At 37.6% G+C, this 25,927-nt stretch overlaps 1 protein-coding gene across 6 annotated transcripts in view; it reads right to left on the bottom strand.

The window, feature by feature from the left end:
* Dysc (dyschronic) overlaps positions 1-25,747 on the bottom strand; it is a 64,138-nt gene extending 38,391 nt beyond the window's left edge. For 2 of the 6 annotated variants that reach the window (XM_064035300.1, XM_064035301.1), the window contains exons 1-5: positions 25,411-25,745; positions 7,697-7,869; positions 5,831-6,044; positions 5,427-5,647; positions 1,483-1,642 (exon numbers count right to left, since the gene is read on the bottom strand). In XM_064035300.1, the coding sequence (XP_063891370.1) occupies positions 1,483-1,642; positions 5,427-5,647; positions 5,831-6,044; positions 7,697-7,849 (748 nt within the window). In that variant the 5' untranslated portion in view covers positions 7,850-7,869; positions 25,411-25,745. Of the gene's footprint in view, positions 1-1,482; positions 1,643-5,426; positions 5,648-5,830; positions 6,045-7,696; positions 7,870-25,410 lie in introns of all 6 variants that reach the window. The other 4 variants (XM_064035299.1, XM_064035298.1, XM_021330208.3 and 1 more) reach the window with 3 other exon arrangements.
* Between the last annotated feature and the right edge of the window lie 180 nt (positions 25,748-25,927).

The raw sequence follows: 25,927 nt of genomic DNA on the forward strand, positions 1-25,927 counted from the left end.
CATACTATTTGACAGCTGTTTGGACCAGACGCATACGTGGCGCCACCCGGTGGCAGAAAAAATTTCAAAAACCCTCATTGGCGCCAAAAACCATAGACATTTTGTTATTCATTTTTGCATAACAACCACCTTATGGTCTATAAAAGTTTATATACCATTGATATTTATTTGTGCCTTAGAATTTTGAGAAAAGTGCACCCTCTGCAATAATCAGAAGATTGTGTTTGTTTACAGCGTATTCAGCCTGAACAAATTCAGATATGAAAAGCGCATAATTTGAAAACGTAGCAACAATGTAACCTTCACAATGGGGGTTATGTAAACCAAGGAGGATCTTATCTTGGCTTTGTGGCTGGATATTAAAACTTGGAGAACTTTTAGAATTGGTATGTCTGCACAAAAGTGAGCCTTGTTGTCTTATTGAACAAGGCATGAACTTTTTGTTGCATCGAACATATTATTTCAATAATCTTTCAATAGTGTATTTACATTATTCCTGCTAATTATTATCTTAAGCATCTTCAGCATTGCAAAAGTATTTTATTGTGCGTCTCTTGGATAATAAGCCCACTCTCTAGTAAGAGATTTTATGCAATTTGAATAACCCGTGCCGTACCGTCTGCCAGTTCACTCGAGCGGGATTATCATTTAAAGTTGCCACAAGCAACCGCGTATCCAACTGAACAAGACATACTTTTTTATTTTGTTTTAAAAGTTTCAGAGGAGGTTGTAATGCTTGCGTACACAAGGAAAAAACTGAAATGAGGTTGGATTTTACAATTTGCGAGTAGGTACATTTCTTGACAAAGATGTTTAGGTATTCATTTAGGTAATTAACAATGATAATGAATGCTTTTGTAAATAAGCAAATTATTACTACTCAGACACTCGCTAGTTAAGTCTAAAAAAGCAGTAAACTAATCAGCTCGAAAGAGAATTCAAACGAGTAATGACAGGGTTACTATGAATAAAAAACAAATAATCACGATAGTAGACGTACATATTCAGTACTAATGTGGTACCCATAAAAAAGTGGCTTTGCTAGTAGAACAAATAGAACGTAAAGCTTGTATCACAAATAGCTCGGGGTTATTGTTTAGAGTGACCGCTCTCAGCTATTTGCGTGCCTCCCACGTTAGCTTAAATCGATAGGACGCTCTTGTCTAGTCAGTTGCTGGTTAGTGACGAGGCGGATTTTATGTCTTTTATTTTGGACTGAAATAATAAAATATGGTGCTTCTATATTTAGGGCGTTGTCCGCAATTTTTTTGCATAAAGTAAAAGGTTTTCTGTATATAGTTGAAGAAACATTTCATAGGCAACATCAATCAAGTTTTCACCCTGTATGTATAAGTACTTAAATGAAGTGTTAAGCCTATATCAACCCTGTAAATAACCATAATTTCGTTCTCCTAAAGTTTATGAGGCTGGTCACGTGTTTATTATCACACAAAAAAGAAAGAATTTCAGTTAAGGTCCCACCTGCCTCCTTCCCTCCTTTGACACAGATGCCAAAGCCATGCGAGTCAGCGGGGTCCCGGCTCATGGTGACGGTCCGCGTGGCGGGCTCCGCCGGCGGCGGCGGCACCCCGCCCGACGAATACGGACGTTCACGCTCCCGGTCACCACCACGGTATATTGCCTGCCAACAAACAGTATACTTTAGCTACAGAGATATTTAATCGCTATTCAATGTGTTCTTTCAAAAAGTGCGCAGATGCAGACATTAGCTAATATATTTTGAAATATTTTCCTATATGTAACGCTCAGATTTCGGAAAATAATCTCTATTGTTTGTACTCAACAAAATCTTGAGAATAAAGGTTATGGCACATTATAGCGGCACCGCAACAGCACGGCTCCACAACAGCATTTAAGTTGTCATTCAATTTAGAGCATTAAATCTTGTATATTATAATATATTTCGTAATGTCAATATGAAAAAGCCAACGGCGAGCAGTCAGCGTGCTTGCCGCTACCACACAACTCGACTCGCCGCCCGCGTGCTGCAAGCGAGCGGTCCTCATGCCTACAGCGCGCCGACGGCGTGCTAATTGCGCGCCGACTCCGAGCCGGCAGCGAAACAACGTCATTACGTCGAGTTCAATCATAACATCAATCATAATCGTCTTAAAATAATATTGAGTTTGCGGTGACAGCAAGCTTACACCTCGCGGCCGGCGCGCCGACGGCGAGCGGACGGCGCGCCGACGGCGAGCGGACAGCGCGTGGTTGGCGCGCTGGCAGCTAGCCGTAGTCTTAATTCGAGGCGACACCGTGCTGCTGCCGTGCTGTTGCCGTGCTGTTGCCGTGTTGCTATAATGTGCCACAAGCTTATGTACGCAAAAATATACATCTGGTGAATAGATCCTTCGCAATGGTCGACAGTCTTTAAGATCAGACCAATGTTTACTTTTACAAATACGTGATGAAATATGTAATTTGTTTGAAGCTGGTTAGCAATTTTGTTCTCAGTTTTCTATGTATAAATACAGCAATTACGTACTTTAACATTCAACTCGTTAATTTCTTTCATTTATAGGTCTGTTTATATTTGAGAGATGAAAGGCGTAAACGATGGGCCCGTTCGCTCCTTAAACAAAATTATGTTTGTGTAAAAATGAAAGCGTCCCTTTTGTTATTCAACAGAAGCTTGTCAAATTACGATCTCTGAATTATCGTGGCTGTTTATTGATTAGCATGCAAACTTTTTATGTGAAGAATCAAAATCTTTCATTTAATTATACGATCGTAGAGCGGTACAAAGTATTTAATGATTAAACAGTTTCACCTCGGAAAAAATACGATTTAACATTGTACTTCTATCGGTACTTTGTAGATTTTAATAGTGCTCGAAATTATTTGTAGATGACTGTGTATAATTTTACATCAATAAAAAAGGACAATAACCGCTTAGGAAACAATAAAACCCCCAAACTGATTCCTAAACTCGTTCCACAGGGGTATAAAACCACACATTCGCCACACGCTCGGTCGCGTTAAAAATACACGTAGGTATGAGTAGGTAGCAAAATTTATTGGATAAGGTACAGTCGCTTTCCGCATTTATTAATTTTTCACTAAATGACGTGTTTCCTTTACATTACACCGCGACCTGGCTGGCATGTTTGGTGGCGTTTTCCCAAAATAATAATACAAACACATACCTGCTAGCTGCGTGCTTGCAAGTAATAAAATTCTAATCCTTTATACTTCAATAAGGTGCAATACAAAAGAGTATTTTGATCTAAATATAGGAAAAGGAAATGATATCTAGAAACGCGAGTGACTTCAGCAAGAATTGTTTCCTTCAATATTGTAGTGGAGGCGGCGTTCATAAGCAATAAACCGCGCGCCCCTCTTTTGCGTAAACAATGTTTCTCGAGGCGAACGTTTAACATCTCAAAGAAGTTGTAGAAGCCGGCCGCCCCCGGCTGGCGCGCCGGGCGCCGCCCACGCCTCGCGCTCCCGAGCCGCGCTGCAAGCGATCCGCACCGCGAATACTTTCATCGGATCTCGCCCGAGATTTGCTTCACAACTATGTTTTAGCTTATACTGTACAATACTCGTGCATATTTTATTCGACGTCGATTTAAGTGTCCGTTACAGAATATAAATTGATGCTGAGGACTTGACGGAGATAGTAAAACAAATTATCTTTGAGGAATTGTTTTCTTTTCGCACAACATTGTCGATGCTTCTAATACATAAAGTACCTATCTACTTTAGATTAGGTTGTATATCTCCACTTTAAAGTTGTATGTACCTAACTAATTTAAGTAAGTCCATTAGTGTATAGGTACTACACGAACATTTATGTTATATGAAGATTAATATCAACAAGTGTATCCCGGCTGTAATCGCTCACCAGCAATTCTGTTGGGAGTACTGACGCTCATACAACTTTACTAAAGATACCTCACACTTTCCAACAATGATTAACTGCTCGCTTTCAGTTTGCGATGTTAATAGCCCCTAAGTACACTTTAATTGATTTAAACCAAAAGTTCTAAAACAGCTATTACTGCACACAAGTTTTCAGATTCAACTTTTCACGTGAATAAAGTAATTTCAAACGTGTGTTGAACCTTATCGCAGTAAGTCACCTAAGTATATATCTTTAACAAGACACCACATAAAGTTTATAAGTAGGGCTAAACTTCTAATTTACCTCATTGTTCTCGGTGGAATCCAATTTGGAACGTCTGTTAAATGTACGTTGTCTCTGAACCAACTTGTACTGAGAAACATCACGCACTGTTTGGAGAACCTCTACACACTCATTCTTCCTAATAGTCTAATATAATTACTAAGAAAGGCTTTAAAAAGTGTGGCGTTACTTGTAACACTTTAAACGATTTTAAATTCGATGTCTACCGACTAACTACGTCAGTTAGGAGAAAATGAGACCGGCACCGTCGACGGCAACTCGTCCGTCGTTCACAAATTGAAATATTTATCGTACTCGCGTTTGAAAAAAAAACAATGTAATTGGGTCAAACGGCACGACACCACCCTAACGTTTTTACGATAAAGTTAGAAAAGTTTACGTGGAATCAAAAATTGGTTGGTGTTTTACTTTTACTGTTCATAAAGTTTAATTAGATAGGGACACTGTAAGCGTGGCTGTCTCCTGACAGCGACTGAACGTGCCGATGACAGTCGTGGCCGCGGTTGACCATGACACCATAAGTTTTGTGTGGACACTCCCACACATACTAGTTAACAATGTTTTTTTTTATAAAATACAAGCTTTTTTCAGGCATCCTATCAGTATTCTGTTTTCGGCCTTAATGGTATGAGAAATATATAGCCTAATCCAGTAATTTTTATTCAAGCATCCTATGTAGATATGCGAATAAAGCAAAATCCATTAATTTCTTTGTGGTCATGTCCATATTGTGGGCACCTAAACGGTCGCCGCTGTGGTCATGAATAAAGTAGTGGTATCGACTGGCGAGCACGGCCTCACCCTGGAATAATTTAGACACATGACACCCCCCGCCCCGCTGTACCTCATATTTACCTATTTTTGGAACTTTAATTCACCGACTGAAATCCTTGACGATACGTTTATTGATTCAGTAATTGCTGCACCGCAATTTCAACAGCTGTTGAAATTCAAGGTCCCATTAAATATAAATGACTAATTTCAGTATTGTAGAGCAACTGTAACATCGAACCAAGTTCTATTCCTAATATGCTACTATAACTAAGCTAATTATTTACATTGAAAGCACACACCAGTTAGTTATGAATAACGTAGCAGAGAGTTTTCCTATCATTGATACTCTAATTAATCACGAACGTTCTCGGAATTAACCTGAATTACGGGCTGGCGCTGTAGCAGGCTAATTTGGTAGTGCTCCAATTAGATCCGAGTAACATCTAAATAATGCAATTAGGGTTGCATTAAGAGCACTTACATGGTGCGTAGTGCTGCTGGGGCTGCTGGCGGGCGAGTGCCTGCGCGCAGGCAGGGGCGCGGGCAGCGGCGCGGGGGGGTGCGACGGCGGCAGTGCCTTGCCCAGCGCCGCAGCGCCGCCCTGCCCGAACAGCCGCAGCACCTGCTCCGGGGATATCGGCCGCTTCTTGCCGTTTGCTGCGCTCAGGTGATTCGTGCTGTTTCGTAAGCTCGTTGCTCCAGCTACAAACAAATTATCACATAAGTATACAGTAAGAAACATCATCTAACCTACTGACGCTTACAGACTATGCTTGCTGTGCGGATATGGTGCTGAATGACCCATTTCCTATATCAGTAAGGACAGGTTCTGAGGACTTCCTAATTTCATAAGCCTTTATAGATCGAGAGGTTGAATCATATCACCTGCACTATTAGCAATGGTAGTGGAGCCGAGGTAAGGCGCCCGGGACAGCTTCCCCGCGTAGTGGTGCGAGTACGAGGTATGGTGGCCGTGGGACGAGGCTGGCCTCTCGACGATGGTGTACGAGGTGCCCGGCGGAGAGTAGTACACCCCTCCCCGCGCCCTGCCTCGCGCGTCCTCTGCCTCGTAGCTTGTGTGCCGGTTGTCCTGCAACCACTGATTGCATGCAATCATTCTGCGACTCAACATTACATTAACACAGAATTGCCGGTAACTATAATTAAAAGACACAAACGATTGACTTCAAATAATATATCCTCCCTAAACTTGATTTGGTAAGGTATTAAATAAAGGTCAACAATTTTTATATAATCAGGGTTTTTAATAAAATGTCATATCACTGAACACCTAATTAGGTGATTAAAGTATAGCTAAATATTACAATTCTAGTCGTAGACGTTAAAAAAATCCAATCCATGATGCAATTATTGGAACTACTTTAAAGATTTGACAGCACGTATATTTAAATAAAAATTGGTGGCAAAATGCCAAAAGATAAAGTTAAGTTGGTGTTACAGAACTTGAATACTGAGGTGTTAGTCATTATTTACGTTTTCGAATTATACCTTTTCCACGGAATATTTGCGACGGATTGTTATAGAAGCCAATTTATGGTCGCACGAACTATTTGTGTTCTAGAATGGATTTTAAATTTTACTTGCCAGTAATAAAAACTGTGTCCAAGCCAATTGAGAAGTTTCGGACAAAGCACTGCTCCAATAAAGAGAAACCGCATACGACCGACATTCACTGACCCATTTAGCAGTTTTTCTAAAGTTGCGTGTTATAGATATTTGCAATAACTTACACAATATTGTGGCAGGTATTGCAATTGACCGATATTGAGAAACAATGATGATGAAATAATATGTATGTTATACATATTATTTTATACTGAACATATTATGTATAACAAATAATATTCGTGAAAAGTCTTCTATTTCTGTGGGTAGCAATCTGTGTAGCTTCATACGTCGAAGTCACATTTGATACAGATGTATGCTGGCAGTATTGACGTAGGTCCAAAGATAAAGCCGTTACAAACTTAAGGACTATACCAACCCATTTAATCAGTGAGTATTTGGCTCAAGTTTCAGTAAAGGGCTTACTTAAACAGGACTTGTGAAAAGTGCCGATCAAGGATTTGTAGGGTTGACAGGATTCGAAGGGAACTATGTAGTTACAATAAACAACACTGAGAGCACTGTTCACTCACTATAAATGTTAGAACTAAATAAAAAACCCTAGAGGCAGTTACAGACTTCTTTTTATATGGGTACGCGAAGAGATTCCCTTGAGATGGGGAGTGAAACCTACACAGAGGTTCCATACAAAAAGCTACTTTGATATGTGGAACACACATTATGAGGAATCATTGACTTAGCTTATACGCGAGTGGTACTAGATAAAGGTGAAATGTGACATTACAACAGTTTTTTTGTGATAGAGGATTAACGACCTCGATGGCGCAATGGTCACCACGCCGGATTGCCGAATCTGAGATCCCAAGTTCGATTCCCGGTTCGGTCCACATTTGTATGATAAGCATATTAAGCATGCTTGTCGGCCGTGGTCTGGGTGTTATACTATGTAGTTTATCAGCTGTGCTAACACCCATAACAAAAGTTAATTAATAACGTACTACGAGGCTATCTGACCGTGTGTGAAGACGTGTCCCGACATTTAAAAAAATGACCATTTGGAAATGCACTATTTCCAACCTTTTTCTCATTGGAGGAGGTTTTAAAATAACTCAGTATATTTACACTGTTTAATGTTGTGAATATTTTGATGTGGTAAGTACGTACCTGGTGGCTCCTGGAGTGCCTGGCAAGGTGATGCGCGGGTGGATGCTGCGGCGTGGCGGAGCGCGTCCACCCGTAGCCCTGGTTGTAGGGCGGGGGCCAGCGCGCGCCGAACTCGGCCAGCTCCGAACCCTCGCCCGCCTCCCCCGACCTCATGCCGGGGGTCACGATGCTTTCTGGAACAACCAAAGCCAACAATTACCTATGATGTTACAAAATATCACATGTGAAGTTCTCTAATTAACATCAAACCCATTCTTTTGAACTAAAATTGTCCGTCTTCAATAAACATTTACTAATCTGCATGAGATGGAACTAAAGCTATTAAATAAAAGTAATAATACTAAAAACTACAAACAGAATCTAGGTGTAACTTTAAAGAAATATTCCGGGCTATAAAGCTCGCTGTGCCGGTGCTAAGTCATAAAATATTCCTTCTCACTCCGGGACTGTACACACTAAAATTTGTTATTAAAAGAGTTGCTAGAATCGGGACAAGTTTTTCATAAGAGGCATAAAGTGGCAGGGAAAGGACATAATTCGCAGTAGGAACCGCGGTACTAGGCAATTTAGCGAAGGAAGTAGTAAGCGTAACACCTGGGCGCGGTCCAATTTATGCGACCGTCGACTCGAGCTTCGATCGTGAACCACGACATACATTTTTCATGGACACTCCGGTTCATTCATTGTTTTCAATTATTTACAAGCCGTTGCCAAGAGCAATTTTGCATTTTAAACACAAAATGTCTTAAGTGAATATAATTTCGTTGGGTGGACTCTTTTATTTGAAAGGAAGCTTTGTCAAGTTTTACTTTTCACCGCTGGCCTGTCCGAACTGCCATCATTTTCTCATTTTCAAAGCGATTGTGCAACATCAAGTGAGCAGAACATAAAGCTTTATGTGGCTCTTAAAGTTCGTCACACCCTAATGAGTTGCGGCGGCATTTTTCACTTGGTCAGCTTTTGTGGTAACACACTTTTGAAAAGACACGCTCTGAGCTCGCGGTTTTTAATTACTGAGAGTTCACGGAGTATTAAGGAGTTCATCATTATTTTGTATCGTTGAAACAATACTATCATTGTGGTAACAAGTACGGATTAACTAATAGTTACTACTGCTAAAGTTGTACGAACATTGGGTATCGAAATAACAGAAACTATGAAGTTACACTAGTCCAATAGTTCTAGTAGGAAATTCAGCGAATACCTAAGTGTATTGAATTATGGTTTGTACACATGCAATATTATTGTCCTTTGTTAAACATGGACTTCAAATTCCACTGAGCACGGAGGAAACTGCTCATATTCTATGAGTTTACAAGTAATTTCCTTTGATTGATATCTTAGGTACACTTCATCAAATTAGAATGGTTGCACTGAATGGTTTTGAGTGTGCTTTAAAAAGTTACACATTAGGTTTATAATTAGTCACATCATATAGAATAATCTGAAAATATAGTTGAAAACAATCCCTGAAATTATCTGTAAACTTTTTGCTATCATTTGGAAACATACCCATCTTATTATTAGTTTGCCGCTGAACTAGTTTCATCTATTCATTACAGAGGTTCAGCTACGTAATCTACAAAGACCTTATGTCAAAGTCCCGACAGTTGCTTGAAGTACATCTGTGTCGTAAACTGTCACAAAGTCCGTAATGAGGGCTTAAGTACAAAATAGGCTTCCGACCATTGGGCGCGATGTCCGGTGGCGGGCGGTCGCCTTCCGGTCACCTCGGCCCTTTCGAAACACGCACCTACACGCTAAAAGGTACGTAAACAGCGTAAATACCCTCCGAATTACAATTCACGACTTTTAATTACAGTATAAAATTTATTTCTTCGTGATATTTCGTCAGCAATGAAAGCTTGATAAATGTGGTCTTATGAGGCGCTGATTTATGAAAGTGTCTGGCATGAAATTACTGTCGTGTATTAGCGTGTGCATAGCATTAATTTGCAGGGTTCTCGGTAATCAGTCAGTTTATGTTTACAGAGTAGGTGCTTCTTCCGAAGGAAGTTAAGTTGAAGAATTATTTTTAATTATTTTATTTATTTTAGTAGATATTTTACAGTATAATAACTAGCTGCAACGATCGATCTTTGAATAAAGATAGCTAAGATAAAGTTAATGCAATGTTATAAGTTGCTTTCCGTACTTACATCCCGAGGGAACCATGCGCGCAACTGGATGAAGAACAAATCTATGAACGCTTCCATGGTCCGATTGCTTTATACATTCGTTTAAAAAAAAACGATATAGAATATACAATACATTTAACTAAGGTAAAAAAACATCACAATTCCGTTTCTATAATGCAAGTCTAATAGGTGCTTACTTTCATCATTTATGAATCATTAACCATTTCGTAGGTCTGTGAAGTAAAATACAATAAGAATCCACATCGTGTGCTGGTGGAGCTAATTAGGAAAACGCACGACTTTTTATTGTTCCCTGCACACAATGCGCCGCCATTTCATAGCCGAAAGGCAGCCAAATAAACGTGAAATGAATCTACATACGGCAGAAACTGAAACCATTTTGTTCTATCATAAAACAATAGTACAGAGGCTTTAAATTATTTTCGCAGGTAAAAATACTTTTTCCGTAGATATAGAAATGAGTAGTAAAAAAATATAACCTTTTTTCATCATCTACATATTCTCCATTTATACAAATATTTTAATTTTTGGCAACTTTCAGAGTTCTTATTTACAATGGCCCAATTTGGCCCGTTTTCAATTGCACCTGCCATCTGAAATATTTATATAGGTGCGCGACATTCTAATCCATGTAACCTAGATGGACAAAACACTAGTACATTTTAATCCATTTCAAAGTTTTGTTTAAGTTTAATTTAGCGCAAATAACACCAAATATCAAACCAAGTTAACAAAAATCCCTATTAAAACCGTTTGTATTTCAGATAGGTATAACTTGTCATCCATGATTAGCCAAGTAAAATCCAAATACACACATATATTACATGTACCTAAGTACTAACTTATAAAGCTTCCGTAAGCGCTCGCTAGTCTATATTAATTCCTAATTCTTCTAACGTTATAAACATCATTTTATCGTTTTACTTTTGCCTAAAAGTTCCCGCGGGAGTCATAACTCTTAGCTGTTTGAAGTCCACAAGTGACATGACGTCGGCAGTTGATGAAACGTTAACAACGCTCGTCTGTCGGTCTGTTGCATAACGTCTGCACTGCGGTCACACGATACATATTTAATTCAATAATATAGAATTAACGTCAACAATAAAATTCTTGTAACTTTTGTTTCAGCATTCCGTGCTAGTACATAAAATTACTGAGAGCTTTCCTACATGCCCATTTGATTTAATTTCATAAAATAATTATGTTCTTAGATCATTGAGTAAGTCTTCTATAAACCTATTTCTAATTACTTTACCCTATCTTTCCATATGCAAAACAAAAGGTGGCTAGACTAAAAATAAATTGTCTGCATAGCCACTTACTTACTGGTTGAGGCTAAGGGGTTACTGACTAGACAAAGGTCATAAGTTCAAAACCTTATTGAAGTTGTTGTTAACTAAACAAACAATTAGAATTGACAATAATGTATAAAGGTTGCTACAGTTCATTGTAGTATCGATCGTAGAAACTAAGCTTTTATGTAAAATGAGTAAAAATTAATGCATTACCTACTTATGAAAACTATGGCAAAGTTTACTAAGTAAGTTAGATTAAGTTTACTAAGTTCACGTTTTGTAAAACCAAAAACTGAAACAATTTACAAATCAGTGCAACAGTTGACAGTAATAAAACTACTCAGTCTTATATATTATTGAAAGAAATTGGCCAAACGGATGCAATTTGTATGTGATAATTTATCTCGGCAAGTTCCAAGGATGGACGGATGAGCGCCTGGCGTTAGGCCAAGCAGCGAGCGACCGCCAACTGACTACCATCGCACCCTAGAACTTTATAACACTTTTACGCCGTGCCACTTCATGTCACATACATTTTTACTGCCAGTAGGACATTCCAAGATACCTACACAACAGAATACATTTTACTTTATTAGCTTTTCCGAAGAGTTCCTGATAGGAATTTGCATGATGTTAGATACCAAAATTTGTTACTCGAATAATTTTTCATTCTTGATTTACAAATTGCAATTACTTGAAAGTTGTTTTATAGCTTTTTTTTCAATATTCATATAACGTCTAGGTATCCTTCAACACGAAAAAACTCACTTCTTGTAAATCCTGAAACATTTGGCCATCTATAAAAACATACGAACTTAGAAAAATGTTTTCGATCGTAAACAAGACTGCTCCGTATCGTACCCTAATTGCGCCTATGCGCCGTAAGTTAATAAAAAAACCTTTTAGACTCGTAGAAAGTACAGCCGTAAAATCCACTTTTTCAAGAACGAAGTTCACTGGCTCCTTTGGGAGTTAGGCACACTGTCTGCTTCTACCTTATAAATTTAATTCTGCAGTCGCTCGCCCGAAAATAGACTCGAAGCTTTTTTTTTTTCAATTTGCCTACTTCACTGAAATATTGCTACAGGTTGACTTATAAATAAGAACAATCTCTTAGCCTTTGCTTTGAGCAAATTTAAAAAATATTTCTTGGGAAAACTTACCTTAACTAATAACTACTAAGAAGGGATTGGTCAAACTTATGAACATAGGACCACTTCAAACTGGATTTAATTAAGCTGTTACTAAGCAGTTTTCATTTAACATATTTCATTTTTACTTAACTTTTTGACCAGGAGTACCCATGGCCATAATTCCTAATCCTAACTAATATTACAAATGTGAAAGTAACTCTGTCTGTCTGTCTGTCTTTTCTTCACGCCTAAACTACTGAACCGATTTGTGTGAAATTTGGTACAGACATAGTTTAGAACTTGAGAAAGGACATAGGATAGTTTTTATTTCAAAAAAAAAAAATATTCCGGACATATAGCGCCATCTATAGGTCAATCCAAAAATATGCCGGAAGTCACTATATCATGCGAACGAAGTCGCGGGCAAAAGCTAGTTAACATGTAAGCAGAGAGCAATTTACATATTTAAAAAATGTAAACCTTTCCTGAATGAAAAATGTTTGGTTTTAAAGCAAGTACAATATACTTGACCTACTCATCTTGATGATTATATCTCTTGAAGCCTTACGAGGGGCACCCAGCAACTTTTGCGAAAAAAGGCAAAGAATGTTATCCCAGAAGTTTTGTCCTCAAGTTCCGAATAAAGAGTCTTAAGGACTTTAAATATTTTTATCTTTTTATGAGTCCCTTCTTAGCATGACGTCTTTCTTACAAGACCTCTCAATATTGACTAGTACGTTGAGACAGAATTTGTATCTCTCAACTCAAAATAATGGCTAAATTACATTATACTATAAGTACAGATTTATTTTATTACTTTTTAAAACATTATGAATAAAAACAAGAAATGATGTTACCTGATTCATTCATTCCTTGTGTTTTGTTCTGTTCTATGTAGCTAACAAGATTTGCTTCATTACATAACGTGCTAATTCCGTACACATGGTACAGTCTAATCCTCTAGTTACGCTTGTTAAGTGCCCATGGGACACATAAAGTACAACTAACGGTCTGTGGCGAAATGGACGGAAGTAGTACTTATCTAGATGCTACTTACGCACTACGTAAGTTTGTACCACGTTTAACAACCAAAAATGGGTATGAATTTAACAATTATAATGACTACTTACTTATGGTTATACTTTTAGCGATAACTAACTGAGGCAGGAAACGTCGTAGCGTTTAAATTTTTCCTGGACCTCTACAAAGATTTTGAAACCGAAATAAGCCGAATCGGTCAAGACATTCTCGAGTTTTAGGGCGACAACAAACAGCGTCTTTTGCAATTTTGTTGCTCATGCAAGACGAACGGGAAATAAATAGACATATTAAAGAAACTTGAATAAAAAATATAGTTTACATACTTTCACCATTCTCGTAGCATTTCCAAGTAAAGAATATGCAAAATAGTTCACTAATTGAATTTTAAAAGACGTTTAGTACTGAACGAGTGAATTTCCAGTCATATCGCTGAACGGAAGTGGGCGCTAAATGGGCTTGAAGTAATTCTAAAAACGGTACCGCTGAGTACCCCTACAACAGCCGAGCGAGAAAGCTTTGTTCTTGAACTTTAAATAACTAATGCGAAAATACAACAGATTAGAAGTAGTTTGTAGTCCGTCAGCTACCTACTACATTGTAACTTGCCTCATTTATTTACTTTGTGAGAAAATACCGTTACAAAATGTACAAGACGGTAGTTTTTTATTTGAACTTGTATTAAGTAAATAACAAGTTACAACAATCACTCAAAATACATAGCGCACATTGAGTGCTGTAAATTCGATTGGGAGACAGGCGATTATTTCAAGTATAAATAAAAGATCTGCCACAATCCACAATTCAATAAAATAGTCAATTAAATGAGAAGGTAAAACTAAATAATCTGTGCTATTGTTTGTCACCAAATTGTAGCAATTTCACCTGCACATACATGTGCTAACCTAATGTCTCCACGGCAATAGATTTGCGCAAGCCACTGGTTTGGAAAACAAGCTGAAACCACAGACAACCAAATGGAAAATTTGCCTACAAGCGCCACGAGGCGTCAGTGAACTGAACTGGCCGGTATTTGCTACTAAATAATTCCGTTATTTCCAGAACATAAAAGATTTATGTTTCCACAAAAATATCCAATGAAATTGACTTTCATATGACGATATTTTTGGCAACGAACAGAGTCCTATATGCATTTAATATTCAAAGTTACATTCATACCTGAAAATATATAAAAAGCTTTTACCTAATGGATCGTTTATAGCCAATAAAAGAGCTGTGGATTTTACGTAAGTTGTTTTTCAGAGATGTAACATGTAACAAAGGGGTGAGCGTGTCGGTGTCATAAATTAGGAATCAGCGTGCCATTAATTTCTCTCAAGGTTCGATCCTTGAAAGAGAATCATGCGGTATTTTGAAACGCGGAAAAAACAGCATTCCGCGTGTATTTCCTTATCTCATTTCTATACGAACCTGGTAATGAGCCTGTATGTTATAAGAAACCTTCTGAAAAATATAAGAACCGTTGGGGATACTCGAGGATAGGTGAACACTTAAACTGAAATGTAAATTAAAATTTTTATAAAAGGCTATATAGATAATTTTTAACACACACCTACTCTGGTTTATCCTTAATGTCATTAGTACTCCAAATGGTCCCAAATATGAATGAACTAGAGCTATATATTCAGTGACAATAAATACTGTGACGTTAAAACACCGTAATTGTATTATGAGTATGTGAGTGAAGCATTTCACACTGCAATAACGCAGAAACTGCATTGAATAAACTGCAGTCATTCGTTTCACAAACATCAAACATGCAATTAACTTGGCTTCACTTTTATTCGTTGATTGGCATTGTTCAGCTTGTTTACGGGGCATAAATAAGAATTCATTATTTAACCTAGGTACAGCAGAACGCCGTGTAAAATAAATATTGTTATTTATGTTCAAAAGTTTTCCTTTTTTATTACCGATATATTTTTGAAGTCTCTGAACATAAACTTTAATTTTTTCTAACCTTCACGAGTGTTTTAGAAAAATTGTTTTTGAACATAGAAAAGAAATCAAAGCAAATAAAAAAAAAACAAAGAAATAATAGCATGTCTTGGTTTTAAAGGTTTCGGGAATTAAAACAAAAAAAAACATAACTAATTCAGAGATCCTTTGAAGAAAACCTCATAATCAATATCTAGACACGTCCTCTAACCGCAAGGAGACCTTTTATCGGGGCGCTTTCCTCGCTGTGTCTATCCCTCTGTGTTCCAATAGAATAGATACAATATCTTTGTTGACATACATTACAGCTATTCTTTTTTTAGAACAAAACAATATACTTAAAAGACAATGCTTGCGGAGGGCATTTATGACGTCACGGGAGCGTGCGGGTGTCGGGGTGCGGGGTCGGGGTTCAAGGGCGCGTATCTAGGTCAATGGGACACGGACGAAGTTGGGCTACCGGATTTACTACGAACACTGCCTCACGGACGGCTCACTTCCTGATTGCTTCTGTCATACTATTGCATTGATATATAGTATCGCATCTATTTGTCCAAACTATTGACAAGCTATTATCTCAAAGCAAATTTGTCCGGTGGTAGGTAAATAACTTCACGTAGGTACGCGATATTCCTAGGTATTTCTATAGGGAACAGATACTGTATCTTTCCATAAAATTAGGTATGAATTCATGGTTAATTATAAAGGAGCTTGTAATTCACGACCCAGCGGAGTCTATAGAAATTATCCGGCTCAGAGCACAATCTCTGAATATTTTCCACCTGGCCGACAACTGGCCGAAACCTGACACATCAAAAGAATCGTTCAATTAGATTAAGAAGGCTTCGGAAAAAGACCTCCAATTTAACATGGCTTATGTAATCACTAAGTAAATATTGGGAAAACGAATGGAAATGAAATACATAAGTAAGGAACTCTATCTTTTTACCGCCAAAACTACTCAATCGAAATGTTTAAATGAAGGGCAGGTACACAGCTAGGTAGTCTAGACTCTAGATCCTGAGAAAGGACAAAGGCTACTATTTACCCGGTTTAAAGAAACGGATTTCTCGGGACGCGGGTAAAAGCTAATAATATAATATTACCGAGCACTAACTATCCAATTATCATAGGCAAGTCTCACTGTAATCAAACTTGGTACAAATCGTCAATAAATAGCATGAAAATAAAGCGAATGAAATCACACCAGGTATTCAAGCCAGAACTTTTGTTATGTGGCTAATCGACGCGTGATCTTCCGTTAGCGTGTACAATTATTTTCACAAAGCATGTTACTATTTGAGGGAAGCCGGCGACCCACCCTTTTCATGCAATTTCACCAGTCACAATAAACCTGATGAAAACACGAACTTTGTAAAGTACTATGAACCCAAGAATTTGATATCAGTCATACATGTTATCACAATTATAAAAGCTATTTCAGAGCATTTACTCTAATCTACATTCTGAAGAACGTATGTACGTATGCAAATCATTTATACTAAAACAACAACGATAGCTATACATTTATTTGTAAGTAAATAATTACCAAAATAGAATCCGTCTTCAATCATTCGAACATGATATTCCAAATAATATCTCATTTGTTGCGAAGATATCGTTCTTCATAAATTTATCTTTTATAACGGACGGCATCATTTTTCATAAGACGTGGATTCAGCCTTGCGACCGGCTGAGAAGCCTATTACGGATAGTGTTCGGTTATTTATAGTTTCAAGGTTTTATATTTATTTCCTTTAGAATCCAGCTACTTTCATTCCATCTACATATTAAATTGAGTTATACAGTAGTTCTAAAGCGTAAATAGACGTTCCGCGATGTCTAAATTTTACCTCGGTTCAAGCACGCTCACAGAAAATGGTGCCGAATATTAAAACTTTGCTCGCAGTTAAATTGGAATAATGGTTGAAGTGCTATCTATATTTGGAATGCTAAATTGTAGTAACATATAGTGCATTGAATAGTTTACAATAGGCATAAATGAGCCCACTATATTGCATTTGCATACAACTAAGTTCTAACGATATTCTTTAACTTCCAGTCAGCTCTTCGATTGGTGGTTATCTTAAATATGCTTCAAAGTCATCAGTTGAATAAAAGTGATAAATGAAAATCCCCTTCACCTACTAGACCATATAACAAAAGCCTACTAATCCCAACCTAGTCACAGAATAATCGTGTAACAATGTGTTTCATGGCATTTGTTGTATCATCTACTTATACCAAATTCAGGAAACAATTAGATTCCGTGACTTTAATAGCAGCACGGAAAAGGGCCGCCATTCTGTGGGGTGAAAAAAAACAAAAAGCCGGTAACAATAAATACTCCTTTACCCATATTCACATCTGAATCGGAAAGTCCGTTAGCATACAAATGGACTAATTTGCTCGGAGCCGATGAAACAGCCAAAAATAATCGAACAATTTTGTTCACAGAGGCACGACGTGACAACGGACATTCAGCAAGTCAGCATAGCTTGCTTGCGACATTCTCATTCGAAAATGAAAATAGCTTTACGCGGCCTCTAACTATTATTAACGTACACGGATAATTAAATAATTAAATTAACTATTTCTGAATAACTGAAGCCAACGATCACAGTATCCAGTTATTATATTAACTTAATGTTGAATTTAACAAAGAGTTGTATTGAATGCTAAACATGTGGTTGCAGTTCTGCATAAGAAGAGTAAGCCTGCAGAAACAGAAAAATCACTATAAGATCTGAATATTTACCGACCGAGCGTTCAAAAAGGTTCAAAGTGCTACAAACAACTGAGTCCTTCAATTTAGTTTATGCTTAAAGAGTGAAAAACAATTCATCTCAATGAGAAGTGGAGCGAGAGTGGGCGGAAACTGACAGCAAACGAGTGAAGTTAAGCGAGAATTTCCTTTAAGCGCACTGCGCAGCCATTGTCTGTGGTGCAAAATGCTCCATCAACGAACACGTTTGTCAAGAGGGCCTTCAGCTAGCATTTGAAACGATAGAAATATACAAACACGCTCACGGTAATTATGAGTACACATTTCTTTCACTTTAGGTACTACAACACTTAGGCGACATGCAAAGTGCCTTCTAGACATACGAAATCTATAGTAGACATTCTTGGTCAATTGTACCTACTCACTAAACCGTGATTACCTACTCGTTTTTCAGAAGGCATAGCGATGAAGAATTAGTAATTAGCCCACAACTTCATCATATATCACTTAAACGTTAAAATAGGTCTGATAGAAAACTGAAACTCATTTATTGATTGAACAGTCACCATTTGACGTCCAAGTACCGTGAAGGGCTTACAACGGAACAAAGCTATTCGAATGCTTTTTGATGCAAACTGTAAGTATATGGGTTATTGTTAGTTTACAGAAGCCACAAAGGCTTTATTTCAAGTAAGCGTGTTTCCCGTGATTTACGAGCTCGAACCCTTCACTGAAAACCTTTTGTTTATTCAATTAAATGTGCGTTACAGGTTTAACGGCACTCATTGTCAGACTAACAGTGTCTGTATTAACTAGAATTACCTTTCAGCCTGAAAATATGGACTGTGGTTACCGCTTACATTTAAATGTATGTATTTACATTTTGAAATAGATTCATCTAATTAATGTTTAATTAACATGGATCTCGGCTGCCATTCCTTTTTATTTTGTTTAGTTAACATAGGTGGTTTAACTGTAATTAATATAAGATGTAATATAGAGGTAGCATATTAGGCAGAAAAATATAAATAACTGTATAAGATGTAAATCCGTAGGAGTAGCATATTACGCAGAAAAAGATAAAGCATATCAATCAAAAACCTTCTAATTCAAACTTTCTTCTCCAAGACTTTTTCGTAATAGAATAGGATAACGCCCACATAACAACTCATTGACAGGAGGAATAAGGAATCGAAAAAGGAGCTTTTATTTCCAATTGAACTTTGCATTATCGCCTTTGAGGAAACTCATTGGTATTCTTTTCACAATCAAATATTCCGTCAACGTGCTGAATTCACTTACAGGCACATAGGAACACACAGGAATGCCGAAATACCTTCTGTATTTAGCTGCAGGTCAACGGAAAATCGATGAGATAGTTCCGTGACAAAGAAATTCTCTGAATACGATTAAGTAAGTATATTAATAGGTCGGTAGAATTATTTATATAGGTAAGCTGCTTGTCATTTGTCTGTTCCCAAACAATGTGCTATTTTGTTTTATAAAATAGGTGTAAGTATAATTTTTATACTTGTGGCTTGCTAGGCACTGGCGACGAAATGAGTCCGTTAGCAATTACAACTGACCCTATTTGACATAGCTTTTCCTACAGATTTTTACAAAAATTACCCACCATGTTTTACCTAAATAAGCATTTGAAATGTTAATAAGCTTTAGATTTAATTTGAGGTAAAACATAATGTACCTCACGACCCGAAGAAAGGTTAATTTTATACATATACATAACATTTAGAACCGACGCGAGTCTGAATACGAAACGAGATCGCGTGTCAAAAGACATTTAAATATTTCCGTTTAAAGTTACGTTTTTATTGCTTGGATGTATGCTTAAATATTAAACAAATGCAAAATCCCTCACGAGATAATAATATACGTGGATAACTCTGTAAACAACATCAGTTTACGGAATTAAAATATTCGTATGTTTACCTCGTACCTACCTATAAAGCGGTCACAACAAGCCATTTCTTTACAGTCGTCTCTTAAAAGAACTTCGCCCATTTATCTATACCTACTAAAACAGTCTCCCCAATTCTGGTCTTGAAAAGCTTTTCAGCATTAAGAAAGTCTCTCAGTTAATAATGAACTGAAACAGGTATAACATAGGGTATAAAATTGAATCTTTATAAAATATGTGCATGTCTATGTGAAGTGCCCTTGAGTAAACATGAAAATCCTCTTTAGCTCGCTCAGCAGGCGAATGTGTCCCGGTTTACAACGGGTGCACATTCCAGAGGCATCGTAAAGGAGCCTGCCCGTAATGGCCAGTAAATTTTTACTACTTGAACACAAATCGCATAAAAAAGTCAAATAAGCCTGTCTAGAGAGTTTATGACCTAAGAAACGACACTAGAAACTGGAATTAGTTTCGATTAAACAGTTACACTTATCCTTTCTATAGGTTATTTGCTACAATTAATTTTATTGGGAAAAAAATGTTTTTTACCTATATTTGTGATTGCACATATAAATGAAGTCTTACATGAAAAAGATATATACCTATCATGGATAAGATATATCTGCAATTGAAATTGCAGATATAGGAATATGCATGTTTAACACATAGCTTTAAATGAGCTTAATCATTAAAACACTTTATAACTTTCCAATGCCATATCGTAAAACTAGTGATAATAAAACCTAGTTCTAGATCCAGTTTCTGAAACAACATGTAACAATTTAATGTGCTGTATATAAATGTTACGTCCACTTCAGTCTGAAACATCTTACGTTATACTCGTTTATTTACGAATAACATTAAATCAACTTGTTTTCATATCTGTGTGTGAAGCTACCGTGAAATAAAACTGTTTCCTACAAAATAAACACACGGCAAATCCAAGCCATTAGAGGCGAAGTGTTGTTTTTACAGGACATTATTGTGAAAAATATGACTTGTATTAGCGATTGCCGTTTTCTTTTCTATTCGTGTTTGAGGATATAAGTATTAAGGTCTCGTAAAAACTAGCCTACCTATTACTTATTATTCACTTTTTGTGAAGATGTAGGTACATTGCCTGTTTTTTTACTTGCACAATCCACTAGAAGTTAAAACGGCAGCGCAAGAGCTGCTGAACCACAGTTCTACATACATCAATATCAAAGGCATGGAATCTGATATGGTAAGAATCCAGAACAATGGGCTCACTGGAGCGAGCCTTGTACTGTTTTGCTGGGCGGGATCCCTGCCACTCACAAACTGCCAAAATGTCAAATATAATAATCCACAACACTTTGTTAACATCTACTAAATACGCAGGGGTGCGCAATAATTAGTAGACCCTAAGAATAAACGGTCACCATCGGGAATATAAACCATATGAGTAATTCCCTTTCACAATGATTTAGTAAGGGCGAGGTTTCACTACGCTTTACAAACATTGTGCCCGCAATATATTATTATTAGTATTTTGGGGACCCATATTCTCACCATAATCCCTTAGTCACCTTGTATAGAACCCACCGGAGAGGTTTGTTCTTTGCTGAGAAGAAGCAAATAATAGGGGTTAAAGTATGAAATTGCCGATTTGTACTGAAAACCTAAATTGTATTTTTTTTTAATTTTTAACAAACTTATTTAATCAAAATAGTTGCCATTATTATCTATACATTGCGGTCATCTAATAAGAAGGTCATTTATGCCTTTACGATAGAACTCTGAGGATCTAGACTGCACAAACAGTGTGAAAGAATTTTGTTCTGCCTCCTGGGAAGAAACTTCTTGTGACGTAGATAATTGTCCAAATCACAAAAAAATGGTCGTCCGTTAGAGCAAGGTCTGGCGAATATGGAGGAAGACGAATAGTTTCCAACTGCAGTTCCTGAAGAGTTAAAACGGTTTATTTTGCTGTATGAGGCCTCGCGTTGTCATGGAGCAATAGCGGTGAAGGTCGATTCATGAGTCGTGGCTGTTTTACTGCTAATTTTTTCAACATTAAGTATTCGGTGTTCGGCTGGGTATCTGGGTAGTTTGACTAGGATCGGCGTTCACCGTCTCTCTTAATTTCTCGTTAATCACCTGTCAGGCGGTCTTTCTCATGGCTCGTTCTTCAAGTCGAAGTTTCCACCACGAAAGCGTTTAATCCAAAATCGCATGGTGCGTTCATTAGCAGACACCTCTTCAAATGCAGCATTGATATTGCGGGCTGTTTCTGCCGTTCAATCCCGCGTCGGAACTCATATTCAAAAATTACTCAAATTTTCGCAGTATCCATCTTTCTTGTTTAAGTTGAATAACAAAAACAATTGAACATCGATAATCAAATGTTTCACATTTTTTAAAAGAAGAACATCACAGAAACCACGTGAAAAAAGTTCCATTCGAAAACCTCAAACCATGAAGACTCTATGGCAATTCAAAAACCTACTAGAATAAAACGGCAATTTCATACTTTAACCCCTAATAAAATAAAAGAAGTTATTTCAGAAAATCTTTGGTACATAACTACAGCGACTAAAGTATAAACGTAGCGAATTCTAAAACATGTAGACCTATCGTTTTAGATTAGTAGACCCAAATTGGAAAATTCACATTTAGTTTCGAGTAATTTCACTGAATGAAGAATCCTTAATTTAGACGTTTGAACTCATGGCCTTTATTTAACTCACGTAAAACTGTGAGTCAAAACAGAGAATAATTTATATCCTGCTTAATGAACGTGGCTCACGGTGTTACTATGATGGAATTAAATAAATCCACGATGTTAATACCACTACCTTATTTCTTTGCTTAAAAACGTTATTAAAACCGCATACAGCCTCCATCGCCTGGCGAACTCTTTGTGGGTGAATTTCTATTATGAAAACTTAAGTACCGAGCGGGCATTACAATGTGCCCGCATTTGCCACGTGAAGTCACTATCTCCACTGAAGTCTAGGATCTGACTATGCAAAACTAGCGATATTCAACAACTTTTTAAATTGTAGATTTATTCTGTAAAACGGAATTAAAGATAAAGAGCTGAGTGATGAAGTGAAATGTAATACGAAATAGTACAAACCTTTTGAAACCAGTTAAAACATTCGTATTAAACACTGAACATCACGAAGGCTGTTGTTGCATCCTATATACATTCTCCTGCCTATTTATTTTCACGAGGATAGTTAACAAAATATTTATAAGTTGCTACTGAACGTTTAGACTACACCAAAATCCTCCTTTAAAGCATTCAAAATGGCGTACGGCTTACTTAAGCTTACATTCACTTGTATATTTTTTTTCAGAAATAACAAATAGTGTTTTCAGCTACTCTGCGATAAAATATTTGTTTCCCTACTGGATAGTTCTTGCTATAAATAAGAAAAGTATCCTTTCTTATTACACCAGATATTTAAATTATTCTCTACAAGAAACACGAAGTTCTAAGAATGTAAGAAAATTATAGAGTATTATAGCCCACCTTCCGGGGAAACTCGTTGGGATCGTCTCGAAGAAAATGCATTTGGTATGTATGCACAGTCGTAAGCGATGAACATTCGCTCTGTTATTACGGAGGGTACAATTGCAAAATTCTTGCTCTTGCAATCTCATTTCCACGCTATTTCTTACCAATAGAAGGTGTGACCCCGTTACCTTTAGCCTGAAGATGTTATTTCTGAATATAGAGCATCGGTTCAATACTTGAAATAAGCAGTATATCGTCGATTCTAAATCAAATTTACTTTTATTGGGTCAATTTGCGTGAAAATTTAATACAAAGAGGTACGGCTACTAAATTCGATAGTACCGGCAGTGAAGTACAATTTAAGCCTATCTAAATCTTATAATAAAATTACCTTACCGTTATTTTAATAACATTGTATATTGTATTGCTTCTGTAACTAAATTAGATAGATAATAGACGTTATAAGTAGGACATTGCGTTCGACAGTCCGTTAATGACCAATATATTCTAAGAACATACATTTTCTACGTGTTCCTACTTAAAATTGAATATTCACAATCGACACACTTTCTCTAACCCTTGCTTTGGGTACAAATCGATAGAAATTCTTCAGAAACAATGAATTTCACATTCACGTGTTAGAATGCCCGATAAACAGTAGAAACCCAAAGGGAATAAAATATTGCTGAACTACAAGAACATTTCATAATTCAGAGAGCGCGACTCACAAGTAAATTACACGAGTTGCAAAGATTCTGTTAATCTAGTTACTTCGTCCGCGTAAACTTGGAACCGCGGGTAAATAGCACATTGTAAGGTTTGGAATAGCATAATTACAGTCTGGGCGAATGAGATAATTGTATAATTAGCTGATAACTTGCTGCTCATTGCTCACTAACGATGAAGAGATGTAGGAGGAACTTCGCACAGTTTTTATTTGTAAAAATAATTTATTTACTGTTAGCTTGTTATGTAATTAAATTATGTCAAAAATATCCTGCGGATAAACATGTTTCTGTAGGAGTGGCCTATTTCCGAGTTCTTTAAGTCATTCTCTTACTTTACATTAAAAACCCAGCTTTTCTCTAGATTTACTAATTATTTCATTTGTATTTTCGACGTCCAAACCTTGATTGCTAGGATCGATGAGAATAAAACATAAGGGGACTGAGTTATTGCATCGTTTTGTGCGAGGTGCGTGCACGCCGCACCCCCGCACGCGATCCTGTGGCACGCCAAACGATATCTAATACTGATAAAATAATAAGCTTGTTAAAAACGAATATTCATGATTTGGATACCTAAACATATTTGACAACCAACTTATCCAGGAAATATTGTGCGACGACCGTGCTTATTAAACTACTAGCGGGCACATAACTTTATTATGTTATCTACCAATGCATTAATTGAAATACTTTTTTATTTTCCAAAAGACATGATTTAAAGTAAATAATTTATAGTGAGGGTAATTTAATCAACAACGTAACATTTTGCTACGAACTGCTACGCAAGTGCTACGAAGCCTACGAAAACATCGGTTTAAATTGTTAACTAAAAGAGTAATAATAAGTCAATTCGGGTTCGCCTAGGCGGCTTATATCTAGGTTTTATTGCTAAAGAATAAATATCTCGTAGCTTAGTGGGTGTGCCATAATCAGATTGCGGCAGTCGTAGAGCTTCGCTGTACGGACGGACTTCGGCCGCTCCCACCACACCACTGCTCAATAATATCACCCTACAGGTACAGCCCATGGCAATAACTTGGACTAATATATTAGACATAAATGAACTCTGACCTTGATCGTACCACATAGTAGACACGAAAGTTCACCTTTGACCTAAACAATATATTTGGCTTTAAAACCCAAGTTACATCTTTAAAATAATGTGTTCTTTTTCAACGAAATACTTAAAACTCATGTTTAAGTCACGAAGGTAATGAACAATCGGGTCTCATCGAGTCACCTTTCATTCAGAATAATGCTGGTTCAGCTCACCTTATTATTTCATTTTGTGCGTAAGTGTGGCACACCACATGCCCCTGGCCGGTGCTGTCACAAAGGCTTTGTTTTTCACATGTCGGGCCAGGGCCCGGGCCGTGGTCACGTGGCACGAGCACCGCACTCGTGCCCGGCACTGGGGGTACGGATCTCCGAGTCGGAGACGGTAGTGTGGAGGTCGCGCGTGTTATTGTTGTGAGCCGGGGTCGGCACGGCAAGGTTGTCACGGAGCGAGTGTCGGCGTGGAGCTGCGAGCGTGCGAGGCGCTCGGGCGGGCGGCGCGGCGCGACTGCGCGTCCTAGCGCGCGTGTCCCGCTCGATACGCTGGCCATGAAATTTTCAGCCGAGCCGCTGTCAACCGGTGGCACGCAGGTGCGCCACCACCACCATCATCACCACAACCTTACGCTTCATACGTCCGCCCTCCTAATCCCCAATCATAAGGCGACTGCTGGCTGACTGCTGCCTAACCTCAAACCAACATAATTTTCCAAAACTCTCACTTTTCGTGCTT

This window comes from Helicoverpa armigera, chromosome 6, assembly GCF_030705265.1.
Source record: "Helicoverpa armigera isolate CAAS_96S chromosome 6, ASM3070526v1, whole genome shotgun sequence".
Classification (NCBI taxonomy): Eukaryota; Metazoa; Arthropoda; class Insecta; order Lepidoptera; family Noctuidae; genus Helicoverpa; species Helicoverpa armigera.